The sequence below is a fragment of the Arthroderma uncinatum genome (assembly GCF_011692745.1).
Source record: "Arthroderma uncinatum strain CBS 119779 chromosome Unknown scaffold1, whole genome shotgun sequence".
Taxonomy (NCBI): Eukaryota; Fungi; Ascomycota; class Eurotiomycetes; order Onygenales; family Arthrodermataceae; genus Arthroderma; species Arthroderma uncinatum.
The window spans coordinates 4,441,600-4,454,018 of record NW_022983863.1 but is presented as its reverse complement, the minus strand read 5'-3'; the positions used below and the strand labels follow the sequence as shown (position 1 = coordinate 4,454,018).

The following is a 12,419-nucleotide window of genomic DNA, read 5'->3' as shown; positions in this document are numbered from 1 at the left end:
TCAACGCCAAATGATCACTAGGGAAATGATAATTAGGAAAACCGGGGACTCTCTGCAAATACTCCTTGTCCACTTCTCCCAATAAACCGGCGACTTGTAGCAAGTTAGACGAGTACCAGATATAATCGATGACGTCGGTGAAACCCGGCGTGTAATTTGTAAATGAGAGTTCGCCAATGGCAGAATAGGCTGATTTTAAGGTGAATGGATGCGTCATGCCCTGGCGCGTGAGGTTGCCGTATAGACGGTCTCGGAGATCTGGGTGTTCCTCCTCTAGACGGCCGTGGGCAAGTAGGTTGTAGACGGCGGAGGAAGGGCGGGAGTTAAAGTCGCCGCATACCAAGGTGGGAATCTGGGATGGGCTGGTGTATTCGATGGAAGGCGAGGGTTCGACGGGAGTAGGTGGGCTGGTGTTTTCGTTTCCATTTTCGTCTTCGGGTTCAGAGAATCGGAACGCCGTTTTATCCGTGCATGCGGGGATTTTTATGAATTTCTCGGCAAGCTGTGTAACTTCTTCCATCATGATGGCGGATTGTACGAGCTTGACGTCTTTGTATGCTGGGTCCCAGTAGATATGGGCGTTGACTACTATCATTCGCTCTCCAGACATGCGGTTCTCGAGGTAGACGACAACGGCGATGTTATCCTTTTGCCATAATCGGTTGTAGATGTCGTCTTGGCCTTTGGCATCGGGACGTCGAACTGCAGTTTGTCCAAAGTGGATCATGGCCTTTTCGAGAAGAATGTATTTACTTCCCTTGAAGAAGGTGGCGCATCCGTCAACGACCTTGGCTTCCTCTTCGCTCATGCCCTGTGCACGACCCTTCGGCCAGTACACGCCCTTGTAGTCGTTGTACGCCAGCTGTTCCCTAAAGAAGCCATGGTAGCTGCCTTGGTCGACCTCCTGTAGACAGACGATATCCGCATCCTGGCCCCTGATTTCGCTGAGTAGGAGATCGCGACGTAGATCCCAGGAGAGTGCTCTTGATGGCGCGTATCCGTACTGCTGGTGAGTGGCGTATCTGTCGCATAGGGTGTTGTATGTAAGCACCGTAAACTTCTCGTTAGGGCTCTTCGATAAGCCACGGCCGCTCTCGTCCAACACAATCCAATCTCGGTCAGACGGTGGCATCGGAACTAGACAAAAAGTTAGCACACTGCAGAAAAAATTATCCGATTGGGCGACAATCCGTACCCGGCGTCTCTTCCTTGAGGTACTTGATAAGGGATTTCGTCCCCTCCTGCATGATGCGGGACTTTAATACATCATTCAGCGGGTTCCCTTCTATACCTAGGGTCTCAAGCTCACACAAGTAGCCCATCTCATACGGAAGAGTCTGCAGGTTATTATCGAAAAGCAGGAACCGCTTTAGATTAGTGAGCATGCCGATCTCTTCTGGAATCTCGGTGAGTTCATTGCTGGAGACGTCCAGATGGGTGAGGTTCTTCAGCTGGCCGATTTTCCTGGGAAGAGTTTTCAGCTTGTTATGGTTGAGGTACAGCTTGTCGAGGAAAGCATAGTGGAAGAGGCCATTGGACAGCGCGCGTAGTCCCTGGCCACCAAAGTCAATCGCCATCCAGTCCTGCCTGCGAGTTTCCTTTATGGCGACGGCGCGATTACGCTCTTCGGTGCCGTTTTCGTTTGAATCGTTCTGGTGCGCGGATAATTGGATTCCCTTGGTCTGCTGGGCAACGGATCTAGCATAGTAATGAGGCGAGTTGGCCTGCCGGGATTCCGCGGCCAACTGTAGTTGCTGCTGCCAGTGTTCACTCATAGGTTCGTCGACTTCGTCTTCGATATTAGCAGAGGAGCCATTGGGCATATGCGGGGTGGCGAAATGCTGGGCTGCCGCGTTGGACAGGCCGCTGCCAGCAGAGTAGCTGTGTTGCTGGTGAGAGAGGGCAGGGTTGGATTGCGAGTGGGGTGCGTGGTGCTGTTGCTGCTGCGGTTGCTGTTGTTGAGGATGTTGCGGGTGTTGGCTAGGATGTTGAAACTTCTGCATCGGCATTCCGAATCTCTGGTGGGCCTGGGCTCCGTTCATCATGACCGGCTGGCCCTGGTGGCCTTGCGAATACATGTTGAACGAGTTGACGCCGGGAGACTGATTGAGCGGAGGAGAGCGCGACGGAGAAGGCGTGTCGGGATTGAATTTCAGTCTACCAGTGGGTGAGCTGGTCCCGTTTCGGACAAGGTGACGTTGGTGCGCGTGATGGTGGTGGGAGTGTTGTTGAGATTGCTGTTGCTGCTGCTGCTGCTGCTGCTGTTGGGTTTGATTCTGAAAGTAAAACTGCCCGGCCCCAGGCTGCTGGAACCGGTAGGTACCATCTGCCATTTAACGAGGCAGATGAGACCGCGGATGTATTCGATTGGATAGCGAGTGGCGTAGCAGGTGACGAGGGAGAGAGACAGACGACGGGGTTGGAGGCGTGAAGGGAGTTCGAGCTTGTGGTCTTCGTCTCTTCAACATCAGGCCCGAGAGCGGAACCTCCACTGATGGGGAAAAACTCGCGGCCAACCGGTGTACCAGCCAACCTTTGTGCTCGACCGGTGTTCCGCTGGGTGTTGAGTAGTAGAGCGCGTCCGGACGAGGAGGCCCGGCGTGTAATTCACCGAGTACACCTGGATAGCTGGACCGATGGCGCCTTTTGTCACAGCCGCAGCAGCAGGAGCAGGTGGCTAACTGGAGCAGCTGGAGCAGCTGGCGAGCAGGTCAGAGGCGTCACAGGAGGGCTGGGGGAGGACTTCACTGCTTACATGGAGCTGTAGCTTGCGGCCGTCGAGCGCAGGGGAGTCCGAGGTCTTCGTTGCAGGTTCTTCCTTCGTCACTTTGCTGCAGACTTGGATGTTTTGCCTGGAAGGTCGAAGTGGGAGAATCTTCACGTCACGTGGAGTCACGGGGCCTCAGGACACGCTGCCATATACTATACAGTAGAGTATAGGTGATAGTAGGATAGATGATAGATGATAGATGATAGATGACAGTAGGATAGTAGATGGTAGTATATGGTAGATGATGTCAGTAGGATGATAGTGGTGGTAGATGAAGACTGGTAGATGAAGTGGTAGTGTTGACTGGTTATAGGTGGTAGAGTTGACCCCTATTCACTCGATATAGTCCTTCTACGTCCTGAGTGACTACGATAGTTGACAGGCTATGTGTATAACACATCTCATGCTTGAGATAGTAGTTACCAGATAGTAGTTACTCACTAAGATACTCTTACTGAGATAGAGATAGAAGATAGAAGATACGTATGAGACAGTCCAGACTAGACATATCAACTATTAAATACTGCATATGCATATAGACGACGTCTAAATGGATACTTCACTATAGCTGCAGAACAGTGACACAGCAGTCGTTAGTAGGAATATTCCAGACTAACCGCCATGCGAAGTTCACCGTATCTCGTAACTCGATCTATATTCTGCATGGAGTCGAACTAGGCTGCCCACGCCTCGAATACGCGGTATCTGACTGGGAGACGGCATCCACATCCCGCAGCATCAGACAGAGATGGAGCGAGAGCATGCGAGATCGAAATGCCCATGTTTGCGCCCCGCAAGCCACCACGCTCGCGGGAGCCGGGCCCCTTATTAAATGAAGAGTTTTAACAGCCGTCTCATCCCCGTCCAGCATCCCGGCTCATCTCGATCTCACCTCTCCATATCTTGACCTTGGTAGAGACACTCCGTCTAGAACGAGAGAGATATACAGAGAGAGGAAGATACATAAAGAGAAGAAAGAGAAGAGAAAAGATACAGAGAAGAAAGATACAGAAGAGAGAAAGAGAGAAAGAGAGGAGAGAGAGGAGAAACTAGATCTTCCGAACAGACATCGCCTGCAGGTTAGTTCGCATAATATTACCATGGCCGTCCCCCCCCGCGGCTCGAACAACAACAACGCCAACGCCAGTACCGAGAACAAATACTACCACTACAACCATCACTACCAGTACACTCCGCCCACTCTCGTCTCGGCCGTCGACTTCAAACATGTCTTCCTTCCCCACGCACCTATGATGTCGATACCCGCCATAGATCCCGTCCCTTCAGGTGGCGGCGGTTCGTCGACCATCGCATCCCTAGCCACGACAGATTACACGACATATCCGCTCGGCAAACAGAATGGACGTACCTACTTCCGCGACCCTGACAGCACGTATCCGCTGCCCTGCGATGTGCCCGAGGTGCACCGCCAGTCCCTGCACTCCCTCATCGTCATGACCGTCTGGGGTGGGCCGTTCTGCTCGCCCTCGACGGCAGATAATCCGCCCAAGAGGGTGCTGGAGTTGGGCTGTGGGTGTGGGCTGTGGACGAATGCGTGCCACGAGTACTTTGCCAACAGGGGACATACCGATATATCGTTTACGGGGCTGGATATCATCAGCCTGGCCCCTGATTTGCAGCAAAAACAGGGTGTGGATTGGCAGTTCAAACGGCATGATTTACGTAAAGGTACGCTGCCGTTTGCAGACGAGAGCTTCGACTTTATCTTTATCAAGGATGTATCGCTTTGTGGGCCTACGTCCGACCTGAAGGCTGGGGGTACGCTGGCTGAACCACTGCGCGTGCTAAAGTCTGGGGGTGTGCTCGAGATCTGGGATTCCGATATGGTCTATAGAACATTGCTTCCTAACCCGCCCGTGGTCCCCGGGAAGTCGGAGGAGTACCAGGAACAGGCAGAGATCACGGGTACATATACCATCTCATCCGCAACGCCCTTCACCAACGCCCAGAACAAATACCTAAACGACTATAATACCTGGATACAGAAAGCGTTCGAGGAGCGCAGACTCAACACCATGCCCTGTGCAACTATCGGTCTCGCCTTCTCCTCGGAGGCAGACTCGTTCCAGAGTTCCGGCAGTCGGCGTGTCGCTATACCGCTCGGAGAAGTGAAGTGGGAGCAGAAGCAGAACGGTAAACCGCTAACGGCAGACCAGATGGCTCTGCGTCAGACAACGTTGCTCACAGTCGTGCAGCTGATCGAAAGCATGGAGCCGCTGCTGATGGAGGCGAGCGGGAAGGGCCAGGCCGAGTGGGATCGATGGTGGACGGGCATGACCACCGACCTGATGCAGAAGGGAGGAGTGGCCAGTGGCGAATGTCTCGAGGTCGGCGCCTGGTGGGGACGAAAGAAATAGGCTCGATCAACCACAGAAAATAATCAGTTCACATCAAAGCACCAGAACCAGCAGCCGGTTTTTACTGTCTTGTCTCTCAGTTGCTTGGGGTCTGGTACCGCTTCTTCAGCGTCCGGTACCGTTTCAGGTAGTACCTGTATTTGGGGTTTCCAAGTTTAGCACGGCGGCACTTTTTAACCAAGTCAAACGGAAAAATATGAACATGAACATGGGACATGGGTGAATATATGGATGAAAAGTGAGGTTCAAACGGTGTATATATTCAATAGACGCGAGGGAGCGGTTTTCGGACGACGGGAAAGGAGTACTCGGCGAGGTTGGATGTTGGCATGTATTTAATGACCTTGGGCTATACGGAGTATATAATTTGTTTACTTTCTTTCTCTCTGTCCACTTACAATGCTTCCACTTCTTTCTTCACAAACTCGGCCCTCTCTATGCCCTTTCTGATCTCCTCTTCGTTGGTGATGTCTGCTTGGCTGGCGAAGGCGCGATGTAGTCGTTCGCGAAAGTACGAGTATCCCAGCGGATAGTCTCGACCAAGGAAGAGAAGCTCTAAACAGCCGAGTCAACACGGGAAGCCAGCATAACGCTATCGACGGCATCACCCACCTTTATAGATCTTTATCACCCGGTGTCTCAGTGGCCCGCTCATCCTGTCAATGACATATGCAACCTGTCAATGATATATATGCAAGTTCCCTCCAACGGCTGACGTAGAAGTAAGCATAGACTAGCTGCCGACGTGCATAAATCCAGTCCCACCGTCCTGGCACCTGGCACCTGGCGTCTGGTCTCTGTCCTTCTTTGTTTCGTTGGATGGTTTGACATCAACATCTCCATCTCCATATTCCAAGATTCCTTTCTTTCTTTCTTCCGTTCAGCCGGACCAAGGTCACGTGGTCAACTCCTCCCAAAAAAAACGCCGGCCCGTAGAGCCGAGGGCCGATAAAGGTGGACATTTTGCCCCAGGAAACGAAGAACGGGGCTCGATGGGAGCGATTGAGTGCTTGCAACGTTATACAGAACACACTGGAGGCAAGGCATCGACATGTCGTCACCAACGAATCTAGCGAGGAAGACACTCCTCTCTCGCAGCGCCCTCAGCTCGCCATTTCTCTATATACCCGGCCCCTCCCCATGTCGATATCTCGTTAGCTCTATCCCTGCATCTTCCCGACGAGCATCCCATTCGCATGCGTCGTCCAGCACAACTTCCAGTACCCAGCTCGACCCGAGGTGGCTATCAAGGATAAAGACACGGATTGGGAAATGTATCGCTTTTGGGATGCGGCCGGAGCTGGTGCCTGTTGCTGGAGGGGTACTGGAGGAGATAGCGCGGGACTGGAGGGAGCTGGTTGCGGGCAGTGAAGGGTTCCTGACGGGAGAGAAATATAGCGGGCTCCATAAGCATAACGTTGTTTGGGGAGAGATGGTATAGTATTTCCCATGGACTGAAGGAGTTGGTTCCTATGGATAGTTTGGCTGATTCTATGGTTACGTCTATGTAGGATTCCATGGTAAGATACATGCTCCCCTGACTACTTTGAACAGAGATATTCCGATAGACATATATCGATATATTTCATTTATCATAGCTGAACTTCATCTAAACATTGCTAAATATCTCAATTGAGAACAGGGTATGTACCGTCCCCAAACACCATTATCCACAAAGCTAACGGTTCCAATATAGGCCATGTAAACAATGTGATGTACGTCCGATACGCAGAAACAGGCCGAGTAAATTGGTCCCGCAACATCTCCGTCCACCATGATCCCGAAAACAAGAAACAATGGTCCCAGCTCATGGGCTCAAAGAGCATCGGATATATATTAAAAAGCATCAAAATCGACTATAAATTCGTCAGTCTTCTCTCCCCATGGTCACGCCACAGCATACAACTTCCACTAACAATATCACTAGCCCATGATGTTCCCCGACCAAATAAGCGTCTATCACAAACTATCAAACGAACCACCGTCCCCGACAGCAACTAATCCAGCGCCATTCTCCAACTTACATCTCGACGTAATTATCATGTCGGAAGCTAAACAGCGACCCGCGGCTCGATGTAAGGAGGATGTTGTTCTATATGACTATCGGGTTGCGAAGAAGCTTTCAAACTTGCCTGCGTGGATGCTTGTCCAGTATCGGAAGTTATGGGAAGCTCAAGAGGAAGCTAAGAGGGTGAATAGGGCTAAGGTGCAGGATATTGAGATGAGGGTTAGAGAGTTGGAGGTAGGTACTTGGGATAGAGCGGATGCTGTTGAAAGTATGGGGTCTGCTGCTAGCAGTTAGGTAATGATAATAGATGGGCCTCTGCTGACTGTCCATATACGGGGTGGATGATTGTGTATACGGAGTAGACCGTACGGCGATATACAGCACCTATGGCAAGTTTCTTTTATCATAGACTCACCAGCTATAGATTAACTATTATACCAACCCCTTTGTATATATTGCTGCGGACCACCCGCGTTTTAGCCGTTTACTATGATGCGCGATCCAAAGTATTCACTTATTTATTATATAATTGGTAACTGCTCTATAATCTCGCCCTGTTTTGGAGCTACATATAAAGCTTGGTTCCCATGAGCCAAAGCTGGAGCTGGAGCCGGAGATGGAGACGCACCCGTCGCAAAATGTAGATACTGTCGCATCCCATTTCCCGAGTACCGATACATCCCCATTCCCCCTCCTGCGGCCGCTATTGCTCCATCTTCGATGATTGCTGCTCGCTCAACATACCAGGGCGTAATGGGTACGCCTGCCGGATTAAGTATTTGCATATGAATTCGAAGGCTTTCGCGGACTTCGACTTCAATTTCGACTCCAGCGCTGGTTTCAGTGGCGATCTCTACCGGTATATTTTGCTCTATACCGGTGTACGTAAGCGGGTTATAGTTCAATCTATATAGATCAGATCTAAATATATTTTGAATATTACTCCCGGGATCGTTTGCAATTTCCACGTCGATGAAGAGGTTGGGGTCGCCGCCGCAAGCAGGGATAAGACGAAACCTCGCTGGCACCTGGGTGTATGATGTTAGTACTTGGTTTATATATAGGATACGGAGGAAGTGCAATGTTCATACCTTATGGACCATTGTCCCCGGCAGATAGCTACTATACATGGCTGATTGAGCCATTTGCATCTGGGCTTGCTGTTCGCGTTCGGCCAGATCCTGGGCATTGGTAGAAGAGGTGATGCGTTCGTGTTGGGCAGCAAGACGATTAAGACGGCTCTGGAGACGTTCCCTCTTTTGTACGGTAGATGCCAGCTCCGCTTCGGAAGATGCGACGACTCTTGCCATATTAGATTTAGCAGCCTCAAGTTCCCGCTTCAGAGTCTTCAACTTTGCAGTCTCAGTCTCAATCGCGGCCTTTCGAGAATTCCATTCCTCCAGCTCTGCGCCTGGGCCTGGTGACTTTTCTAGATTCTCAAGCTGAATTTCAATTGCGGCGGTTGCTTCTTCCGTTTGGCGGATGTTTCGTTCAAGTTGAAGGGAGCGTTGCTTTTGTCGACTTTCGTCTCCGCCGCTTTGCAGTCTGTGGGTTAAACCGTCGAGTTCACGTTTGACTTTGGAGAGATGGAGTTTGTGGTTGTTCCGCGAGCGTTTGAGACGGGCGCGACGTTCGTTGAGCTTGGCTTCGGCGTTGACTATGGAGTTCTTGACGGTAGTTGATGGAGATGAAGGGCGTAGAGCTTGCTGAGGGGATAAAGCGACAGGAGGCGTAACGACTATGATATGGTCAGTCATGATGGATCGATGATGTTCATCGTACAAGTATTCACCTTGATCTGTAATGGGAGCCGAAGGTGTCTTCACGCTCACAACACAGACTTCCTCGTTTGTATCGACACACACAAAACTACACGTATACGTGCAGTCCGGCGCTAATCCTGATATCTCTCCTCTCCAATGAACAAGAGCAGGTTCCTTGGAAGTATCCGAAATTTTAGACAGTGTAACAGCAGCCCAGTGCGCACCGTTGACACGTACGTAAAACGGTCCCGTGGCACCATACGCAGCGCCTTCGTCAACGGCATCTTCGCTAATTGAAAAATCGTTTGCAGCAAACTCGATGCTTGAAGTATCAACGCCAGTAATCCAAATAAATGCGTTATCCGGTGATACGCCATCCAAATCGTCTTCCGAAGTAGGGACGTTTGGCGAGTACCAGTTTCCGTTCCGGGATCGTTCATATTCTCTAGTAACAGTAAATTTTGTGCTAGCCAAAGCGGCCCAAAAAGGTTGTACTCTTCTCGCCTCGTTGGCCTGACGGCGTCGTTTTTTGACGGTGGACACCCTTTCCCTCGTTGTATCTTTCAACCCGGAGCTTGATAGCGGTGGTTCTGATGAGATACCTGAGGATAAAGCGGTAGATGGTTCCAGAGAGGAGATGTCGGGTAAGGTCGGGGTTCCAGCAGAAGCGTCCGTTCCTGATCGTTCACTATTTTTGTTGCGCGGGGAGGACCGATTTTTTGCCATTGACCGTCTCGCCATCGCCGTTCCAGCCTGCGCCAAAATATGTACAGCAAGTAGACTCCCTATCCAACTTGGAGGTGAAGAATGGTCTTGACGTCGAAACTCTGCAGGGATCAGGTAGGAATATTTCGCTACGGTATCCGGGGAGAGGAGTTTTGCTGAAAACAAATGCCCTAAAAGAAATGCCTGTATGCCTTCACTCCGTAGTAAATGGACGATGAGCACCATGGAAACGCAGAACGTGTTAACGCCGCCGGTATCTCCAGAACTGCCGGCTCCCAGAGCAATAGCCACCTGGACATGTGCGAGATCGATGGCAAAATTCTTCGCCCAGTTCCACATGAACAGACCCCATACGAGCAGGCAGAAGCCGTCCATTGCAATCATTGTACTTAGCGAGGGAGTTCCAGCGGGTCCCTGGAAGATGTCGAAGTTGGATGTCAGGGTTCCAGTAGACACGCCGGCCGGTAACATGAAGGTCATGGAAGCGTAGAGAAATTGAACCAGGGTCAGAACGATCGGAGGAAGCTGCAGGAGAAGGATTAGAATGGCGATGGTGTCGGACGTTGGACAGGCCTTGAGAATTGTCGAAGCAAGAACGAGTGGATTGACGCCGTTGCGGACGGAATGAGCTTTCTTCACGGTTGGGACCATCCTGTCAGTCCGACGAGAGAAGGGTTCGTCGAACCGGTCTCCGGGCAGGACACCATTGGAGGAGGCGGAGGAGCACAAGTGACCGGCACCGTGGGCGTGAGTGTGGCCGTTCGACATGGCGGTATCCCCTCCTCCGCCGTCCAAGGCACCTCCATTGACCTGGTGACTCCCGCGTCCGTTTGCCTCTTTCCTGGTCACGCCGGCCATAGCATGCGAACTGCCGTTGACACCATAACTTGCCATCGACTGGCCATCAGCATTCTGCAGAGTCCTGGTGGCGGAGGTAGTGGTGGGAGCTGGCGTCGAGAGGTTGTTGTTGTTGTTGTTGGCGGTGGTGATGGTGGGCGGAGATGGAATATTATTATTATTGTTGCCGGCCTGCTGGCCGTTCGGGGAGCCGTTCAGATGGCCATTCGACTTCTGTTTGGCGAGCTTCTTCCCTGGCAAGGCACGGCCTGACTCGCTGCGCTGTCCGTGGTGATTCTTCCTCGCCATGGATATCTGTCGAGAGCGCCGGTTCCTTCGAGGCCCAAATCCACTTGGCGAGGGTCAGCCAGAGTGAAATGGGCGGGCGAGGAGGGTGCTGGAGGCAGCGGGAGGGACGCAGAGTCCGCCTGCAGCAAGGTAAAGCAGTATCAAGAGCGTAATTGGCAGACTGACGTGCCTTAGGAAAAACCGGCCATGCTACAAAGGAGAGAGAGATCGTAGAGGCTGGCCCAGCGCTCGTTTCGGATTCTCTAAGATGCTCGCTCGGCGGCGCGCTTGCGGTGAAAAAATGCCAGCTGAGTCAGCGGTTCTACGCCAATGAGAGGGCTGTATTTGCTTAGTCACGCGATATAAGATATAACTTTGGAGTAGAAGTATAAAAGAAATAGAAGAGAAGAGAAGAGAAGTAGAAGAGAAGTATATGAGAGAAGTAGAAGAGAAGAAAAGAGAAGCAGAAGTATATGAGAGAAGTAGAAGAGAAGTAGAAGAGTATATGGTAGAGAGAGAGAGTACTCCATATAAGTATAGGTATGAGCAGATCTACTGGAAGGCATGACTGTACCTGCAAACTCGTCAGCTCAGTCTTCACGGCAGGGAAGTTATTATCCGACACGAATCAGACGGATGCGCCGGACAGGGGCCAGCACCAACGGCAGCCATAGCAGCCTTCCATAATCTTCCGTCTTTCCCTCTATACTCTTCCCTCCCTTCTACTCCTCCCTCTCCCTCTCCCTTCTACTCTTCCCTCTCTCTCTCTCTCTCCCTTTGTCTCTTTGTCCCTCGCATCCTCTCCGTCCATGTCTTTCTCGTACCTGACTCGGCATAAGCCCCCGCGATGAAGAACTAGAAAGCTTAGTGATGCTTGGCCTGAAAAAAGATCGCCGCCTCGGTTTATCACGTGGACCCGCTCGATCCGCTCTATGCTTAGTCATGGCACTTCTTGGTATCCGCACATATGGAAGGTTGGAAGTAATATCCAACAGCACTATTAGTAGGGTTGGTACGGAGGTGCTTCGACGCACAGCGAGTTACGGACGGCGAGCTAGTGTTGTGATGTCGGCCGGGGAGCAGTCTGCACTCTGTTTCCCCAGGTTGCAAGACCTCGAGAGAACGCCACCTGCGAGACGTCGACCGTTCCTCCGCAACGCTCTCCACAAAACGTTGCATTTCGGATGCAGAGATCGGGACTCCTCACATTTATCTTACGAAGCCAGTGCTCTGACTGGGCCTCGAGAGCAGCAGTGGCTGCATGCCAGCGTTGGAGAAGCAGATCTGATTCGGTTTCTGGGGTCGTTTACCCACCATGCATGGCGTAGACTTGGAACAGAGTCGTGCATCAAAACGTCGCATAAGAAGGAACTAACTACCCCTTTCGGGCTATACATATGCATCCAGCCCTTCTGGTCTCGCGGCTTCGGGATGCTCCGGATAACTTCTCTGTTCAATCCATGTATGTTGGTGATGTACGGCGAATTGTCGGCATAAGTATGCAAGATATCGCCTTGACTGGAGACCGGCCCAAAGCGTAATGAGGTGTGGCGGCAAACTGGAGGCGAGGTAGACAGTTGGTTTAATTAATATTTCAATACCCAATGCTACGTTGATGCTTTCTCCGGGATGGTGCTAGGATCAAGCTA

The 12,419-nt window shown here is 51.5% G+C and overlaps 2 protein-coding genes across 2 annotated transcripts; one reads left to right on the top strand and one right to left on the bottom strand.

Moving 5' to 3' along the window:
- Positions 1–3,870: 3,870 nt before the first annotated feature.
- On the top strand, positions 3,871–5,148 carry GIQ15_01350 (uncharacterized protein; the record flags this gene model as incomplete). Its single annotated transcript, XM_033548767.1, has 1 exon — positions 3,871–5,148. The coding sequence occupies one exon, from the start codon at positions 3,871–3,873 to the stop codon at positions 5,146–5,148; it is 1,278 nt and encodes a 425-aa protein (XP_033409718.1).
- A 2,529-nt stretch (positions 5,149–7,677) lies between these two features.
- On the bottom strand, positions 7,678–10,791 carry GIQ15_01349 (AcrB; the record flags this gene model as incomplete). Its single annotated transcript, XM_033548766.1, has 4 exons — positions 7,678–7,721; positions 7,785–8,027; positions 8,100–8,184; positions 8,248–10,791. 4 exons carry the CDS (start codon positions 10,789–10,791, stop codon positions 7,678–7,680), a joined length of 2,916 nt encoding a protein of 971 aa, XP_033409717.1.
- Positions 10,792–12,419: the final 1,628 nt, after the last annotated feature.